The following is a 20,068-nucleotide window of genomic DNA, read 5'->3' as shown; positions in this document are numbered from 1 at the left end:
ACACAGTGATTGGTCAGCTGTAACTCTTCACAGCTCTAACCTGACTCCAACATCACACTCACTTCAAACAGTGATTGGTCAGCTGTATCATCTTCACAGCTCTAACCTGACTCCACATCACACTCACTTCACACAGTGGTTGGTCAGCTGTATCGTCTTCACAGCTCTAACCTTACACAAGCCGACGGTCGGCCGTCAGACAGTTTGGGGTCGTCGGTGAGCGTCTGTCTCGATTTTGCAGTGTTTTTCGCATCATTGGCTCTAGTCTGCCCGTGTCGGAGGTTTTTCAGCCGATTCAGCATGTTGAATCGGCGGCATAACCACTCTGAGAGAAATCACTCTGATTGGTTGTTCAGCTTAAACCAATCAATGCAGGAGAAGAAAAATGGAAGTGAGGAAAGCAAGCCAACGAGTAAGGTCAAGAGGAAAAAAACAGAAGGCTCTTCTCATGTTTCATCTTCATCTCATCTGATCATTCCAACACACGGATATTTTCACAGCGACATGAACATCTGAAATGAAGCTAAGTGGAGAGTGAGCGTGGTGTGAAAATGGTTCATGGACGTATCATAACAACGGCTTGTATATCCACCGTCCTTGGTCTTCCTGTTTCCCTTTTTAAATGATGAATACAGACTACTGGCCTGCTGGTGTGGAGAGTTATTTCCTCTCATGCAGGCGCAGCATATATGTGCTAGTAGGTCGTCGGCTGTAGTCTTCTGTAGTCTTCTGCAGTCTGCGGTGTGTTTGAGTGCATCTTTTTGAACACCAAGCGACTGCACGATGATTAACATCTTTTGTTCCCTCCCTTGTATTCTTTTTTTATTGTCAGTTATTGTTGTTCCTAACTGTTATTTCTATTCTGTGTAAGTACATTGAGAGAGCTGCGTAAAACCGGAGTCAAATTCCATGTATGTATATACTTAAAATAAACCTGATTCTGAGTTACAGTTGGGAGGAGGAAAGATTACTAATTCCTCTTGGAGAGTCAGATATACACCTTCTGGCTAGAATGAGTCTCAAACCTCATTTGTTGTTTGAGACCGCCTCAACAGGCTATCAAAGTCCATCTGATCTGCACAAGTGACTCGGTGTAAATAGGCTCAGTGATGGTCCGCTTTTCACTCCGCCTGTGAGTATGGCCGTCGGAACAGCTTTAAATACTTTCGCATTCTGACAAACCAACCAACCAACCAACCAACCCACTACTCCACCAACCAACCAACCAGCCAAACAACCAACCAACCAACCAACCAACCAACCCACTACTCCACCAACCAAACAACCAGCCAAACAACCAACCAACCAACCAACCAACCCACTACTCAACTAACCAACCAACCAACCAACCAACCAACTAACCAACCCATCCACTATTCCACCAACCAACCAGCCAGCCAGCCAACCAACCAACCAACCCATCCACTACTCCACCAACCAACCAACCCATCCACTACTCCACCAACCAACCAGCCAGCCAACCAACCAACTCACCAACCAACCAATCCACCAACTAACCAACCCATCCACTATTCCACCAACCTACCAACCAACTAACCTACCCAACACATGTTTGGAAAAACCTTAGAACCAGCCCACCAACCTTCACTCAGTTAACAGTTAGCTCAGAAACTTCAACCTTCAAGCTGACGATATGTTTTTCTGATTCCATCCATAAAAAATAAATTTGTGGCATGCTAACAAATGTTAACGAGATATTGAAGAGGTTTGTTGGTGGCTCCACTAATCGCTCCACTCACAGAGAAGGGCTTTATGCTCATTCTGCCGTTCACATCACATCACAGCGTTCCAGCTGCATGAAGATGTGCACTGTATGAATATATAAAACAATATTGTCACTGAGTCCAAGGTTGCATTGACTACATACTAATGAGCTCATTTCATTTCAGGCATACTTCGTCATTGACAGTGATTTCAGAAGTAGCTCATTTAGAAGATGAAAAGGCATACAGATATTCAAAGGTTCTGCTCATCAGAAGACAGTGAAAGACACATTCAGCTCTCAACTTAAACCTGCTCGACCTTTTTCTATTTTAATTATACACATATTTCATTCTATTTTGACTTGCAACCGAAGATTACTATGCTGAAAACCTCTAAAGTTAAAGCTTCAAGCAGTGTGTGTTCGTACCGGACAGTTTGTCTCAGGAAGCGGTCCGGGTCCTGGGCAGTGAAGGTGGTGAGCAGAGACCCTGCAGGCAGACCCTCCTCCAGTTTGACGGGTTTGGGATTGGGGCTAAACTCCGGACTCTCGTTGATGTCCAGGATCCGTACGGAGACGGTCGCCGTGGACTGACGAGGCAGGTGGATGCCGCGGGCCAGCGGGACCTCATTCTCTGCCTCCACCGTCAGCATGAAGGAGCGGGTCAGCTCAAAATCTACGGGCTGGACAGAAGAAGGGAGGGATAGTTACGCTGGATGTCCAAACACCAACCGACCTGAAGCACAACTCGCACTAACTGTGTTCCTGGAGCATCTTAGATATTATGAGATCAAATCATACAACTACTGTATATCTATCAGATTGCTCAAGTTTTCACGATATCGGCATAAACGTAGAGCTAGAGTATGATGACTGGGAAAAATAAATAGAGATGCACCGATACCACTTTTTTTCAGACCGACTACAAGAACAAGTACTTATATTTGGGTACTCGCCGATACCGAGTACCGATACGAGTACTTCTCTGTGCCAAAAGACCCTCGTTAACAGCCAGCTGTTAACGAGACCGCTCTAGGTCGGCTTGGAAAGGCTCGGGGCGAAGGTGACTCGCGGCCGCAGCTTTACAGCGCTCCCCGCCCTGACCTCGCCGCACCGTGACGGGGCTCCCTGCTCCTGGTGCGACAACCGGGGCGGACTGTCCTCAGTGCACCCCAACCGCGTCGGGCCTCGGCCCACGTAAAAGGCGCCAGGGGTCTGTGGCGTTGTCGGCAACCTACCCGACCCATCTTGAAACACGGACCAAGGAGTCTAATGCACGCGCGAGTCAGAGGGTGCAAGCAAAACCCCGTGGCGCAATGAAAGTGAGGGCCGGCGCATGCCGGCTGAGGTGGGATCCCAGCGCTCCACCTCCCCGACAGTGCGGGCGCACCACCGGCCCGTCTCGCCCACACCGTCGATGAGGTGGAGCTTGAGGACCCGAAATATGGTAACGAGAGGTTAACATCGTGCTGCGTGTAAAGTGGTATCGGTGCCGTTGAATCGGAGCCGTTTCCCGAGTACGAATACATGAGCACAGTATCGGACCCGATACCCGATACTGCTGTCGGTATCGGTGCATCCCTAAAAATAAACATTAGCAGGTTAAAACTAGAAATATTCTGATACCATTTTGCCTTTCTGGTTCTGATTCCTGAACGTTGCTTATCGGCTGATACCGAGTACTGATCCGATACCAGCCTGTTAATAACAAATATGTGTGTATAATTAACTAAACCTGTATGGGTGTGATATGATTCCTAACATTGCTGTACGGCCTGGCTCAGGTTAAACCCTTTAAAAACATGAACAAATACATACAGAGAATGACATAAAATGTGCTTCTCTCTGGTAGGGATCTGGTAATTGTTTCTGTCTTGACATTATCTGGGAGTCACTGAGTCAGCCTTGTCTCAACTTTATTTAGTCCAAAAGAAGCTGTAGGCTCCTGACTGGTGAGAGGAGGGATCATATAGCTCCCTGCAGCCTGCCTTCAAATTTGAAATTCATTCTGAGGCTCTTTTATTGGATTCTAAAGACACCAATTAATGTCTGTGATCTGCTCCACCTCCAGGCTCCTCTCATCTTTTGCCCAATTACTTCTCTCCGTTCCATGGTTCATGTTAAAGTCTGTGGGGATCCTAGTTTTCTTGTTGTTTTTTTTCCCCATAGCACAACTTAAAGGGACTGTTTGTAACTTCTTACACGTATAAATCATTGCGGGTCGGTGTCCCATGCGCGCTTGCGTGTGGCTGCGCTGTTCAGACTCAGACTCCAACACAAACTACACGGAAGCACCAAAACTGCAAAGTTGTATCTAGTGAAGCCCGTCTGTTAAACAGTGTTGGTCGCGGTCAGAGGACGCGGGGGAGACCGTACCTTTGGTCTCCAGGGCCGGAGTCTCTGCTGTACTCTGCTCCTCTGCCTGCTTGCCTTCATTCACACACCGCGCTCATTCTTGCTCTTTCGCTCCACCTCTCAAGTGCATGCTCGCACATAAACACTGCAGAAGAGTTCGTAGCTCTGAGAATATCTAGTGAATGTACAGTGGACGTTTGTGCAGAAATAAATGCTGCAGCTCCTCCAGACCAACAGAGGTTTCTTGTGTCTTGTGAAGTGACGGGGCTCCACAGCGAGAAACATTATCGTCTCCGACTTGTTGCCGGCCGGTGTCTCCCCTGTTCTAACCGCGGTCGGGAGGCTGAAGCAGGAAAAGCCAACACTAGGATCAGCATTGATTCATGGAGAGACCTTTGTCTGGTCAGCTAACATTATTGCCAAGCAGCTGAAATATAGAGTGATATTGTGGTTTTAGCTGACGTGTGTCGCCTCACTGTTTGACGGATTCTCGCTCATATTCAGTTAGCGCGTGCATACGGGCAAGCGCGAGCAACAGGACACTAACTTCCGTTGACTTAACAGCCACAGGTGTCGCTGTTACAACCAATTTCTGATTCTTACAAACAGTCCCTTTAAAGGGTAACTTTTGTATTTTTCAACCTGGACCCTATATTCTCATTTCTTTTGTGTCTGACTAATAGGGACAACAATATCTGAAACTAATCCAGTATTGAGGGAGAGCGCTGTAGACGGCAGCTGCTCACACGTTGCAATATGGTGCCATTGGGGCAAGCTTGCAACATCATTTACATCCACTAAATGTGCTTGCTTTTGCCATGAGAGGCTCTGATTGTTGTTATAAGTGTCTGACATTATGGAAAGAGTTGTGAGTGGCGGCCGGGCAGAGTTTGTTGTGTTGGAGTACAGAACACGTAGCTAAAAGATTTTCACTGTCATGGCTGAAAATCACAAATTAACTAATTTTATATTTTTAATTAATTATTATTAATACCACACCAGACGCCAATGGTCTCTCTGGTCAAGGCGGTCACGCCAATGATCGTTCTGTCTGAATAATGAGTCCTTAAATAGCAGGAAAATACTGAGCCAGACTTTAGACCAGGTTTCTGTTGGTCAATGGTGCAATCACTTTCTGCTGCCTCAAGATAGCAATGAGACAACAAAGCACCAAACCACACCTCATCTGAAAACCAACATACCCATGGGTGCACAGATGGGCGCCAGTACATCGGCTACTTACACAACGTGGGAGCTGGACCTGAAAATAACAACTGCGTCGGTCTGAAACTAGCAACGGCAGTTAGATAGGGCCGTTAATGTTTATATTAAAACTAGACTAAATTTGGTTGAAAATTGAATATATATTAGACTTTTAAGTTACATAATGTTTTATAATGATACAATATATTATAACATGTTATTAGGACCTGCATCACAATTCAGCTGTTTTAACTTGGTTACAAAGAAACATCATTACTGGGGAAGATCAGTCTGTTTTTAAATGCTTCATATCATATCAAACCTGACTTTCGATACCGTTTATGGTTGTAATGTTTTTTGTGCAATGTGATTAAACTTGTTTTACATTCAATTATTATCTCTCTAACTGTACTGTTCAGTCTCCGACTGCATTGTACTGTACTAAGCTGTCGCTAATGCAAACCACACATTTCCTGCTGCTGCTTCACATTAACAGTGTTCAACTGGGTGGGTGTGCACGGGGGTGGATTTTATTGTGAAGCAGGCACAGGAAATGTAATGTATTTGTCAACAGAGGTTGGGGGGTCGATGCGTCCAAAAATGATCGGATCATTTCTAATTTGCAAGAGAAAAATGGAAGAGAAGTGGAGCTGCGATAGCTGCAGGTAACGGACTCTGACTGTGGGCCGTGATCTTCAACACCTTGGATGTCTAGCACCATGCTGTGAGCAGCAGCGATCTATTACTCTCAGCGTGATGGGAAACATCCAGTTAGTCTTTCTTAAAACAACGTGAGGCCTTGAAGCCTTTTACGCTTTGTTTGTCAGTGCTGTCAACAGAAACACCAGCTGTTGTTCTTCTAAAGCAGCCACCGACCGTGATGGTACTGAACCCTGTGGTGGTACTGAACCCTGTGGTGGTACTGAACCCTGTGGTGGTACTGAACCCTGTGGTGGTACAGAACCCTGTGATGGTACAGAACCCTGGGTTGGTATAGAACTAGGGATGCACCGATACCACTTTTTTTCAGACCGAGTTTCGACTGTCCTCAGTGCACCCAACCCACGGCACGTAAAAGGCACCAGGGGTCTGTGGCGTTGTCGGCAACCCACCCGACCCGTCTTGAAACACGGACCAAGGAGTCTAACGCACACGCGAGTCAGAGGGTGCAAGCAAAACCCTGTGGCGCAATGAAAGTGAGGGCTGGCGTGCGCCGGTTGAGGTGGGATCCCGGCCCAGCGCGTTCGGGCGCACCACCGGCCCGTCTCGCCCGCACCGTCGGGGAGGTGGAACGTGAGGACGCGAAAGATGGTGACGAGAGGTTAACGTCACGCTGCTGTAAAGTGGTATCGGTGCCGTTGTATCGGAGCCGTTTTGAAAGTACGTGTACATGAGCACAGTATCGGACCCGATACCCAATACTGGTATCGGTATCGGTGAATCCCTATACAGAACCCTGTGATGGTATAGAACCCTGTGGTGGTACAGAACCCTGTGATGGAACAAACAACTCAACCGTATTCTCAGTTACATTTCCAGGGAAACGTATTTCCTCTCATTGTTCTTACGGTCTTACTCAAAACATAATTCACAATGCAATTTCGTTGTATGGGAATATAATTTTTAGGAGACAGGGCTGGGTGGATATACGTGTATTCATTATTAACATGCTTGCTGTTAACACCGGTAACCCCAGGTAGCCCCAAAATCAGATTGCTGCCCTCGTGACCCACAGCAAGGGAACCGATACCTGAGCTGGTTCTTCTGTATCTGAGTTCCATGAGTTCCTCTTCACCAGCAGAGAACAGAAGGTGGCGGTGACTCTATGTGTGTGTGTGTGTATGTGTGTGTGTGTGTGTGTGTGTGTGTGTGTGTGTGTGTGTGTGTGTGTTCTGGAGATCACATCCCACCTTGACCACAGTGAGCAGGCCTTCGTTGGTGGTGGGGTCAGTGGGGATTGAGAAGCGTCCGGTGGGGTCTCCGGCGATGATGCGGTACACGGCGCCCCAGGCCGAAGTGTGAGGCTGGTCTTTATCCGTCACAGTCAGGTTAGAAACGATCACATTCACCCTGTTCTCATGAACCTCCCCGAAGAACTGAAACACAGACAAAGAGACAGACTTGTAAAACCAAGGAGTCACTTTAAAAATGACTCAGCAACACATTAATACCAGGGTAAACTGACCGTCTACTGACGGGTCCAAAGTGGAGATGATTGCTTCTGTCTCACACCACAGCTAAGTGCTTGTGTTTCTCTAAATAAAGAGCATGTTTCCCTCTACTTCTTCCTGTCCAACCTTAAGAAAATAAACATTTCCTCCTCTATCTTCCGCTGCCAATAAAAGCTCAGAGAGCTTCAGTGGCATTTATAAAGAACATTACAATCCCTGTGTGTGTGTGGACCTACCGTGTCTGTGGTGAATTCAGGGGGGTTGTCGTTGACATCAGTGATCCTGATGATAGTGGTGGCAGTGTTGGATAGGCCATAGGTCGGGTTTCCCTCCATGTCCGTAGCCTGGATGATCAGGGTGTACTGGGTGACTTTCTGGAAACAAACAGAGAACAAAGAGGGTCAACACCTGGACGGAGGGACTTTACATTCTGTTTTAGCCTTCATTACAATTATTGTTATTAATATTATATTTGGATGCATGTAAAACATATATTTAACAAGGCACAGTATAGCAGCGGAGAGTATTAGAACGCCTTAACCTTATCCCAACCCTAACTCTGTTTTAACCTAACCCTAACCTATAGCGTGTGGTCTGAAGTGTACGGCACAATTACATTTAGGGCGTCTCCAACTCCACTTTTGCTAGTTAAGCGGCGCATAATTTGGGCATAAAGTGTCGCAGGGGGAAAAGGGGTTGTAACGTAACGTTCTCTTAATGGTCCCATATTGTAAAAAGTGAGATTTTAATTTTTTTTACATTATAAAACAGGTTTAAGTGCTTTATAAATACTGTTAAACTATCAAAACGCTCAATATACGGAGAAATACACAGAGCCCGTATTCAGAAATTGTGCGTTTGAAACAAGACGTTTTTCTGTCCATTTGTGATGTCACAAATATACAATATATAGATCATCACACGGTTTAAAACGTAAACATTCTAAATGTGTCCCGAGTTAATTTCCTGTTGCAGTGTATGTAAATAACATCAGCTGACAGGATGTAAACATGGACCCAAACTGTTGCCTAGCAACGCAATTCCGTTGCAATTACGTTGAAATGCACTAAAATGGAGTGTTTTAGACAGAGGGTGAATACAGGTATATTCAGGCAGACCGTATGAGGAAAATAATGTGTTTTTTGAACATTATTGTATTGCATTGTAAACATGTTCTAGTAGAAAAACAAAATACAAGTATGAACCTGAAAATGAGCACGATATGGAACCTTTAATATATATTCCAGCGCCCATATTTTTATTTTACTCGAACAGCTGCAAAAAATAAAAATACATTGACGTGTGAATTACTCTCAGAAAAAAAAAATGCACCCCCGAGTGTAAAGATGTGTTAGATATTCTTTAAAGGTCCCATATCGTGCTCATTTTCAGGTTCATACTTGTATTTTGTGTTTCAACTAGAACATGTTAACATGCTGTATTGTTCAAAAAACCCATTATTTTCTTCATACTGTCTGCCTGAATATACCTGTATTCACCCTCTGTCTGAAACGCTCCGTTTTAGTGCATTTCAACGGAATTGTGTAATGGTCTAAATATTGTAGATTTGTGACATCACAAATGGACAGAAATCCTAACGGCTTGTTTTTAAATGCACAATTTCTGAATACGGGCTGTGTGTGTTTCACCGTATATTGAGCGTTTTGATAGTTTAACAGTATTTATATAGCACCTGCTTTATAATATAAAAGACATGAAAATCTCACTTTTACAATATGGGACCTTTAACTTACATATTAACTTTAAAGAAGTAGGAGGCAGACCTGATTGATTTTTACAGCTGATTAACAAATACTTCAAAACAATCATTGCTGTGTTGCAATGTGAATAACATGACGGAACCTTCTGTAGGATCTACTGATGCAAGAATACATCGAGAAAAAAGAGCCACAAGCTGTCTTTAGACTGCAGGAGATACTGCAGGCTGGACAGCAGCTGCTCCACACACACACACACACACACACACACACACACACACACACACCTCCCGATCAAGGCCCGCTGCCACAGTGATGATGTCACCGGTCTTGTTGTTAATGGTGAACATGTTGGAGGAGGGGCTCTGGGGATTCTGGGAGAGGATCTTATATCTCAGCATCCCATTAGCAGTTTTTGGATCGTCCTTATCCACCGACGTCACCGTCATCACGAAGGATCCTGCAGGGAAACACAGATACTGTATGTCAGCGAAGAAGGATTAAATCAGCTACAAGCATGTTTATCTGTGTGTGTGTGTGTGTGTGTGTGTGTGTGTGTGTGTGCGCGCGTGTGTGTGTGCGCGTGTGTGTGTGCGCGCGCGTGTGTGTGTGTGTGTGTGTGAGTACCAGGCTTGGATCCCTCCGGTACCGAGCCGTTGAAGATGGTGTGTGTGAACTCTGGTCTGTTGTCGTTCTGGTCAATGACGTTGATGACGATGTCGATGGGGTTCTCCACCTGATTCCCATTCAGGTCCACCGCGTGGGCTCGTAACTGTGTACACACACACACACAGTTCGGATCACTGCATTAAACTGTTTTGTTGAACGTGTACGTAGGAGAGATTCCTGTCCTTCCGAAGATCGATTTCATGAGTTCAGTGGTAGACGCCGGGACCCCCTTCACACCTGATCTGATCGACCAAACCACCTGTTCCATCACTGTTCCAGCGAGGAAGCAGCACATTAGCCAGTTAGCAAGCTAAGCTAACGGCAAGAAAGCAGCTAGAAAGCCTTGTCAAAATGGATATTCGAGACACTCGTGGATGGAGTCAAGACGAGACAAAGTGTCCGCTTTCAATTTGGTCCAACAGAAGTATACAAGCGAAACTTGGAAATTTATATTGCAACTGAGCTATTTATGAAGCAACGGCTAAGCTAACGGTGGAGAACGGCTACAAGCAGTCCTCAACGTTTAGTTGTTTGAGCTGGACAGGGCGACCGGATCTCATTGTGGACACTGGAGACACATATTAATACCACTTTAAATGTAATCAGGTTAAATCACATCTAGATACAATCTGGATACGAGACACATTTTAATGCCAGGTGGCTGTTAACGAGGGTTTTTTGGCACAGAGAAGTACTCATATCGGTACGCGGTATCGGCGAGTACCCAAATGTTAGTAGTTGTACTTGTACTCGGTCTGAAAAAAAGTGGTATCGGTGCATCCCTACTTCAATCAATAGTGTACTTTATGACAGCAGGCCTATGATATGTATCTATTTAGCGTTAAACGGTCAAAGCTGCTGAATGAAGCCACTGATTGGCCTCCGACCCTCGATAAGTTCTTCCTTCACAGCGTATGTAGCATCTGTACGAGGCTCTTAGAGAGCCACAGTCATGAATAAACATCCCCGGCTCCGAGCTCTGACAACTACATCCAATCACATGAATATTCATCAGACAGCTTAAATGCAAATCATCCTGCTGCGACTCCAGATTCCCACTCCCCTGGGTGTGTGTGCATTCCTCCAGATCAAAAGGTTAGACTCTCTCAGAGGTGGATGTGACTGTAGTAGATATAGTCTGTTTTTAAAGAATTTTCTTCTTCATCTCTGTGGATGAGGGAGAATATATCCAGCAGAGAAGTGACAGCCGAGATGAAAATAAAAACGGGGGGGATGACATGCGAACCGAGGTGGTGAGGCAGACTCAGAGCGGGAGGTAAATCACTAAATACACTGTGTTACTGTCGGTGCTACCGTTGGTGTTACCGTTGGTGTTACCGTCGGTGTTACTTTGCATTTTATGGGATTTGAATCCAGTTTCAAATTCCTTGTCAAACCCATCTAGGTTCAACTTTCAACATTTTACGGAACTAAAGTTGAAAATTACTTAAAGGGACTGTCTGTAAGAATCAGAAATGTCTTGTTAACAGCGACACCTGTGGCCGCTAAGTTAACGAAAGTCTGCGTCCTGTTGCTCGCGCTTGTGCTTGCTCTAAATAGACATGAACGAGCATCGGTCAAATCAGTGAGGCGACAGACGTCAGCTAAAACCACAATATCTCGTCCACGTGAGTCTGGACGAGTCTTCCTGTTTGAGCCTGTTTTACTGAAGTAGTGAGCATACGACTGGATATATGAGACCTGGATTATTCTGCACCAGCTGAGTGAGAGTTTGTTAACGGATGTTTGAATATAGTTTTGCTGTTGTGAAAAGCGGCCACCCATTTACTCCAATTCATTAAGACTTCTCTGTTTTTTGTATTCTTTGTTCCCCGTGGAGGCATGAGAGAAAAACTAATTTTTCTTCAATAAGTCAAGATAACATAGGGTGAGTTACTGATGGTTATTTTGGGGGTGAAGTATTCCTTTTAGGATGTCCAATCTTGCTTTTCATATTATTACTTTTAATATTCTGTATATATATCCCTGTCACTGGGATGAAAGGGACCACACAACTCCCCCCTGAAACTACAGAGCGTTATGGATTAAATGAACAAGACACAACATAATAATTAATACCTTTAGAGGTGTATTTTTTACTTTGGATAGTCAGGCTAGCTGTTTGCCCCTGCTTCCAGTGTTTTATGCTAAGCTAGGCTAATCACCTCCTGGTACTACTACTGCAGCTAGCAGCCACTACAGTGTGATGTTTTCTAACTATGGTACTTTTTTTTACTGTAATTCAGATCATTTTTAACCCAATTTTAGGATGAAATATGATTCTATTACCTTCCAATATGACTTTTCTTTACTACCTTTCCTTAATATGCTGGGCACAATTTGGAATTTTAGCTTGTTTACTGCCCTGTCATCTTTACCATAAGACTGTGAGGTTTCTCTGTAATATAGTGCTGTGGGTGTCTGGTTCAGTGAAAGTACGACATGTCAGTAGTAAGAACAACAGTTCAGGTTGTCTGTAAATGACCTGGACAGAAACATGATGTGTTTGTTGCCCTGAGCTGTCACGGTGTGAAGTGTCTTACATGGAAGTTGGAGATGTGCTCTCTGTCCAGAGGCTTGGTGACGGACAGCTGGCCCGAGATCGGGCTGATGATGAAGATGCCGGTCGGAGGCTGGTCGGCCCCGGGGCCCGTCACGCTGTAACGCAGCATCCTGTTGTTGTCCCGGTCTGAGCGGATCTGAACACAGACAGATGGAGAGGAGGAGGAGGAGGAGGAGGAGGCAGGGACAGGGAAGTGTTTACACTTAATTTACTTCACACAAGACACAGCTGGAACAATGGATGAGGTTAGTGATAAATAGTAGTCGTTGTAAAAGTCTTCACTTCTCTGTGTCGTCTGCTGCATCGACAGCTGTCACCGCATTCTGGGAGATATTAGAATGACTGCCTGTTTAAAGGTAAAAATATCATATTATACAAGTGAAGCTAAACTTTCTGAGTTTGACCTGGATGTGTCTCGTATGTCAGTGTGACTTAAAGCCTGCGCACACGCAACGCTCAGCAAATGCTTGAGGCTGCTGCTACACAACTAGAGAAAATGTGATTTGAGCTGAAGTCAAAATATAAAGTGCGATGCCTGGTGCAGCGTTGATATCCTGCACGCCGTCCGCACGATCACAACAGAGAAGAGAACGGCGGCACTGGGAGGACAGGGCTTCACATGAATGCAAAAAACACCAGAAACACAGAGGAGGAATATGGAGAATAATCTAAACTCAAGAGTTCACTTATTGGGGGCACCCTGTAACGTTGAGGTTAAAGGTCCCATATCGTGCTCATTTCCACGTTCATGCTTGTATTTTGGGTTTCTACTTGAACATGTTTACATGCTTTAATGTTAAAAAAACACATTATATTTCTCATACTGTCTGCCTGAATATACCTTTATTCATGCTCTGTCTGAAACGCTCCGTTTTAGCGCATTTCAACGGAATGGCAACGGAATTGCGTTGCTAGGAAACAGCTTGGTTCCATGTTTACATCCTGTCAGCTGATGTCAATAAACTGGGACACATTTAGTATGTTTACGTTTAAAACTGTGAAATCGTCTAAATATTGTACATTTGTGACATCACAAATGGACAGAAATCCTGACGGCTTGTTTCAAACGCACAGTTTTCTGAATACGGGCTGTGTGTGTTTTTCCATGGATTGAGTGTTTTGATACTTTCAAAGTATTTACATACCACTTAAACCTGCTATATAATATAAAAGACATGAAAATCTCACTTTTTACAATATGGGACTTTTAAGACACTGACCATGAATCAATATCCCTGCCCCGAGTCAGGGCCAGGGACCGTCTCGCTCATTTCATGTCATCTCTGTCTGTCTGTAATAAAGGCTGAACATGCCCCAAATACTGTTAGAAAAGCCTCCTACTGGCTTTAAGAGCTGTCAGGAGTCATCACCTGACCTGACAGCTCTATATGTTAGCAAAGCTAGTTGGTCCACAATGAACTTCTGTTCTCAAGTAACCCACTACATTAGTTATTATCTATTCTCTACGTGTGTGTGGTGTGTGTGTTTGTGTGTGTGTGCATCTCTGTGTCTGTCTGTCCACAGCTAATCTCACATTCTATTGAACCCATCAGCCAGAGTTCATCAGTTCATACTGAAATGTTCCTCGTCGTCTATAAAGTCCTGCGTGGCCTCGCTCCGCGGTACATCTCCGACAAGGCTCGTCAGGCCTTCTGAGGTCATCTGGTACGGGGGCCTTTGGGTGTTGCAAGGGTTAAAATGCAGAGTTGGTGAAGCTGCTTTTGGTTTGTGTGCTGCCGGCTGCTGGAATATTCTGTCAGCTCGTATCAGCTCTGCCTCGCTGTTAACATTTAAAAGCGGACTCACAACATCCCCTTGTCTCCTCTGCATTTCATGAGCTTTCTGTTGTCGTGGTTGAATATTTAAATTGCATTTGACTGTTGTATGTACTGTATGTGTTGTATGTCTATGTGTTGTATGTCTATGTGTTGAATGTCTATGTGTTGTATGTAATGTACGTGTTGTATGTCTCTCTGTATGTCTATGTGTCTTTAATGTTCTCTGTTTCTAATGAAGCTCGTTGTGTTTCCTCTTGACTCTGCTATATAACTGTTATTCTGCTCGTTGCCTTGCTTCAGGGCTCCTAAGTAACGGCTCCTCACATGCTACTGTAAGACAGGCTTGCTTTTGTGTGTGTGTGTGTGTGTGTGTGTGTGTGCGTGTGTGTGTGTGTGCGTGTGTGTGTGTGTGTGTGTGTGTATGTGTGTGTGTGTTTGTGTGTGTGTATGTCTTACTCTGACTAGCTCCTCGGGGAACTGTCCTCGTGAGTTCTCGGGGACGTTGATAGGTGGAATGACCCAGTCCCTCTTCACCCGCCTCAGAGTGCCATCACCCCTGACAACCACGCTGCGCCATGGAAACAAGATCTCTGGTACCCGCTGAGTCAGTGTTGCATCACTGGGCTTTACCTGCACAGACAGTAAACAAGCGCACACGCACACGCACACACACACACACACACACACACACACACACAAACACAGAGCACAGCTGAGATGCAGAGCCAGAAGGCTTGGTGACTCAGGGTATTTCTGACCTCATTCCAGTAGCTTGGATTAATGCTCTCATTATAGTCTGTCTGATAAATGACCACCACCTGTCAGTGTGTGTGTGTGTGTGTGTGTGTGTGTGCGTGTGTGTGTGTGTGTGTGTGTGTGTGTGTGTGTGTGCAGCCACACTGCAGGGTTTCACAGAGGCTGATGAGGAAAAGGAAGAGATGCCCTCCCACACTTCACCTGCTGCTCAGAGGGACCTTGGAGGGAGGTCTTGTAGGTCTTTGATTCAACTCAATTTCACGTATAAAAAAACAATAAATCTCATATCGTCCAGCATTACAGTATAAAGACTTTATAGAATACATTGTAAAACATACAAACAAAACGAGAGAGAGATATGAGTCATTGCATGAGAGGCAATCAGCTAAATGACTAACAACAAAAGAGACATCATTTCCAGTCAGCAGAGCCGAATCAGAGAGCGAAGGGAGACAAACTTTTCTCGTGATTCAAATGTTTTTTTTCCGTTGTCGAACGAATGATCTGATGCCACTGGAACAATACAACCGCACACCAACAAAAGAGTGGACGATTTCAGTGATTTCGCCTCATACGAATGTCTGTCAGCTACGCTCAAAGGTCATGAAGGTCATTCAGAGTGTTTGACCTTGATTATCCGTGTGTATATCTGTTGCTATGGTGATGCTATGCTATGATGCTCTGGGTCTGTGTGGTGGCGTCTGAGTTGCTACAGACGTCACAGAGACTACGTCCGTATTCTATACCGTCTATGATCTATCCCTGTAGAGGTTCGTGAGACTGAAATATATTCTTCTTTTTTGGCTGGACCGCAGAGGGCCAGCCCTACAAACGCAAAAGTCTGTCACTGAGTGAGTGATTGATGAAGTTACAGGATTGGTCGGCCGACTGTTGGTGTTTTCTCATTGGCCGTTGCTCTTTCAAATTGAAAAGGCGGAGAACAGTTCTGTGTTTACGTTTTCTGGGGAGCAAGCCATACATCGCTACTGCGGTACAAACTCAAAATAATAATAATAATAATAATACAATAAACGGATCGAAATGATGCCGAAATAACAACATTATGATGTAGATTTGTAAAAAGACCAAATCCATGTTTTGTCAGATCTGTCCGCAACACAACAAGCAAACAACTTTTAAAATGCTTGTTTTCTGAACGGAGTTCGGATCGATCAGTGCCAGGCTATGCTAACATTGTAGCTACTCCATCAACACTCAACATAACGTCATCTAGGAATAAATACGGCAGCGTTGTTGTAAACAGATCAAAAGTGAAGCCGAAATAACTACAGAATGATGCTGATTAGTAAAAAGTCTGAATTCATGCTTTGTCAGGTCTGTCCGCAAGACGACAAGCAAACAACTTTTAAAATGCTTGTTTTCTGAGCGGAGTTCGGATCGATCAGTGCCAGGCGCTTAAATTGTAGCTGCTCCATTAACACTCCATCTAGGAATAAAAACGGCAGCAACAACGTCAGTAATGACAGCTTGATGGCTGTAAATATGATGGCTGTTTGTCTCACTGATACCAGCCCTGGTCTGGTCCTGCCTCTCAGTAGGAGGCCGCGGTGCTGACACGGCTCCCCTGGCTGCTATGACTGGCTGCTAACTGCTAACGGCTGCTCCTCACGACTTGTTCCTCATGAAGGATTGTTGACAGCTTCTCTCGCTCTCTATGATTCTCCTCCTCTCTCGTCTCGCCTACTGCAGCCAGCGATGCTGATAGCAGCTAAAGCATATGGCAGCCGGCTATTTCTGGGCCGTGTTTAGAAGAACAGCCAATCGGGCCGGTGCCTTGTCTAAATACATGCAGAGGGCCTTATTATCGCTGTTGCACACGAAACGAACCAACAGATGGCTGTTTGACTCACTTTGTCTCTGCAATCAGCACTTGGCCAACCTCAGACGCCTGCTGGGCTGCGAAAGCTGATTTTATATCTGAACATACAGTAGTTCATCCAACACCGCCGAAGCCTTGAAGACTAACAGCCCGTCATGCTCAGATTGTACTGCTCCTACACAGTAGATCTGTGTACACTGAATATATGTGTAATATACACAGTCATGTGACATGGGCCAGCTAAATATGTCATGGCAGTTTTGGCACAAACATTATACAAAAGTAGAGGAAATGTTTGGAGGTGATGCAGCCTCCCATGTTTGTATTCATATAACTTTATTATTGATATTCTTTTTTTGAAGTAATCGATACCAAATGAGTTAGAACCAAACATTTTCCAGCTCAGCTGAGTCAAATAAAGAGACACTGTACACATGTACCAAGTGGGTCTACATGTGAACAGCTCTCTGCTGCTGCTGCTGTTTTACCTCTTCATGTCCGGCGCTGTTGCCATGTGGATGGACGTGGAGATGCACTCTGGTCTTCCAGACCTGTTTGGACTGCAGGTCTCGAGCGTAGACCACCTCCACAGCTTTTCCCTTTCCCGCCAGGCTGAGACGGCGCAGGGTGTAGACAACGCCGTCCTCGCTCACCCTGAAAGCAGACGAATCTCCAACCCCGAACCACACCTTCCCTCTACCGCAGTCCATGAAGCTCACTAAGAGAGAGAGAGAGAGAGAGAGAGAGAGACGGAGACAGACGTCAAACTGAGAGGAAAAACCCACCTGCGTGATGTGCTGTGTGCTGTATAGTGATCAGGTTAAACGTGTAAATACACCCAGCAGCAGCCAGCAGCTGGTGCCCCGCAGCCAGCAGCCAGTAGCAAGCAGCCAGCAGCCAGCAGCCAGTAGCAAGCAGCCAGCAACCGGCAGCCAGCAGACAGCAGCCAGCAGCAAGCAGCCAGCAGCAAGCAGCCAGCAGACAGCAGCCCGCAGCCAGCAGCCGGCAACCGGCAGCCAGCAGCCCGCAGCCAGCAGCCAGCAACCGGCAGCCAGTAGCAAGCAGCCAGCAGCCAGCAGCCAGCAGCCAGCAGCCAGCAACCGGCAGCCAGTAGCAAGCAGCCGGCAGCCGGCAGCCAGCAGCCCGCAGCCAGCAGCCAGCAGCCAGCAGCCAGGTGCAAGCAGGCAGCCCGCAGCCAGCAGCAGCCCGCAGCTAGCAGCCAGCAGCCATAAGCCCGCAGCCAGCAGCCAGTAGCAAGCAGCCGGCAGGTAGCAGCCAGCTAGCAGGCAGCAGCCGGCAGCCAGCAGCCAGCAGGCAGCCGGCAGCAGGCAGCCCGCAGCCAGCAGGCAGCCGGCAGCCGGCAGCCGGCAGCAGGCAGCCAGCGGGCAGCCGGCAGCAGGCAGCCCGCAGCCAGCAGGCAGCCTGCAGCCAGCAGCAGCCAGCAGGCAGCAGGCAGCCCGCAGCCAGCAGGCAGCCCTCAGCCCGCAGCCAGCAGGCAGCCCTCAGCCCGCAGCCCGCAGCCCGCAGCCCGCAGCCCGCAGGCAGCCAGCAGGCAGCCCGCAGCCAGCAGCCAGCAGCCTGCAGCCCGCAGACAGCAGCCAGCCAGCAGCCAGCAGCAAGCAGCAAGCAGCAAGCAGCCAGCAGCCCGCAGCCGGCAGCCGGCAGCCAGCCAGCAGCCAGCCCACAGCCAGCAGCCAGCAGCCAGCAGCCAGCAGCCAGCAGCCAGCAGCCAGCAGCCAGCAGCCAGCAGCCACGGTGGTTCACTTTTACATTCCTGCTGAACCCACCTCTGGGTTCATGTTTACATATTGTCATTTATTTTACTGAAAGATTTGAAACAGATCCCACACATTCAGCTAAACTTCATGAAATGTGAATCGTAAAAGATGCATCATCGTGCGTGTTCATGTGACAAAAGAAAAGTGGACCCACTTGTAAAAAAAGCTCTCCATAGCACTACTAGGAGTCCACAGGAACCTTTAAATATCTGGGGGGCCCCATCAGTCAGTTAGACCTTAACAAGTCTTTTCAATGAGACTCAAAATGTCTTCAAGAATCTAAAGCAAGTCCAGTTGCCTTTGACTCAGCATTTCTAGATACATTCAGATTTTTCATCGGAACTAAGGGGTCACACACCCAAACCATGAAAACCAACCCCGAGCAGGCTGAGCAAGGTAACCCAGACGTTCCCCGCCATTCCCAGGCCAGGCGGGAAATGTAATCTCTCTAGCGTGCTCTGGGTCTGCCACAGGGTCTCCTCCTATAGTTGGACGTGCCCCCAGAGGGACAGGTCCACCAGTCGTCCTGATCGCTGCTTTCATCAGCTCTACTTGGACTTCCTTCTGGATGATTGAACGCTTCACCCTGTCACCGGAGCTGGACAGAATGGCATTTTTATGTGAATTGAACCTTGAAATAACATCCTGGCACCATCCTCCTCAAGTCCACACTCTATAGCGGCCCAGCGGTGCAACCTGGGGAAGCTGAGAAAGGTTCAACTTTTCAACTATGCAGATGTCTTCTGATGTGTGTCGGAGCAACAACCTGGAGACAACCAGTCATGCTCATTTTGATTCCTTCAGGAGACAGAAGCACACCCGTTTTTTTATGTTCAATTACATGAAGTACTTCAAACAAAACAGAAGGAAAGCTGATCGTCATGGTCAACAGCTTCCCAATTATCTCTCTATAACGAGCTAGCAGGATTTAAATAAGAACCTCGATGGGTGGAGACACATGAACGACTTCATCCTGCACCAGTAGAGCGGCAGCCAAAGCCAAAATATCTGCCCGATCACAGCTCAGTGCCTGACATGGATGATGAGAGAAGGACTTGGAGTCTGTATGTGGGAACATTGTGGGTGATGAGTCCACCCTTCCTTTGCCAAGTTCCCAAAATGTCCAAAAAAAGTCAGACTGAATTTTGGAGGAAAAAAAGTTCACTAAATGATGCTCAAGACATCTAGAACATTTTCATCCTTTCTGCCTTAAAATACACGCTGGTTTTGAATTATTTACCCGTCATGGAACAAACAGATACAGAATAGAATATGTGAAGCTGTCAAACTGGGCAGAAAAATAGATTTCTTTTCCCCTTCAAAGCTGCTTAAGGGGAAATTTAAGGGATACAAATGCTTTTAAGAGGTTGAAGGAGAAGCAGCGGCACTACGATGACTGCATTTACGGAAATCATCGCAAGTTTTTTCTGCGGTGTGATCGGAGCAGACGCAGAACGACTCTTGCAGAACGAAGCTGTCAACGGCAAAATGTCAGCTCATCACGGTCGGAACAT

At 46.3% G+C, this 20,068-nt stretch overlaps 1 protein-coding gene across 1 annotated transcript in view; it reads right to left on the bottom strand.

The window, feature by feature from the left end:
- The window catches only part of LOC119487935 (cadherin-2-like), a 111,910-nt gene that overhangs the window by 43,080 nt on the left and 48,762 nt on the right, over positions 1-20,068 (bottom strand). Inside the window, exons 3-10 of the mRNA XM_037769016.1 lie at positions 17,265-17,494; positions 14,637-14,810; positions 12,383-12,538; positions 9,798-9,942; positions 9,458-9,630; positions 7,689-7,826; positions 7,192-7,377; positions 2,153-2,406 (exon numbers count right to left, since the gene is read on the bottom strand). Of these exons, the coding sequence (XP_037624944.1) occupies positions 2,153-2,406; positions 7,192-7,377; positions 7,689-7,826; positions 9,458-9,630; positions 9,798-9,942; positions 12,383-12,538; positions 14,637-14,810; positions 17,265-17,494 (1,456 nt within the window). The remainder of the gene's footprint in view (positions 1-2,152; positions 2,407-7,191; positions 7,378-7,688; positions 7,827-9,457; positions 9,631-9,797; positions 9,943-12,382; positions 12,539-14,636; positions 14,811-17,264; positions 17,495-20,068) is intronic.

This window comes from Sebastes umbrosus, chromosome 5, assembly GCF_015220745.1.
Source record: "Sebastes umbrosus isolate fSebUmb1 chromosome 5, fSebUmb1.pri, whole genome shotgun sequence".
Lineage (NCBI taxonomy): Eukaryota > Metazoa > Chordata > Actinopteri > Perciformes > Sebastidae > Sebastes > Sebastes umbrosus.
This window is presented reverse-complemented; position numbering and strand designations above follow the sequence as displayed.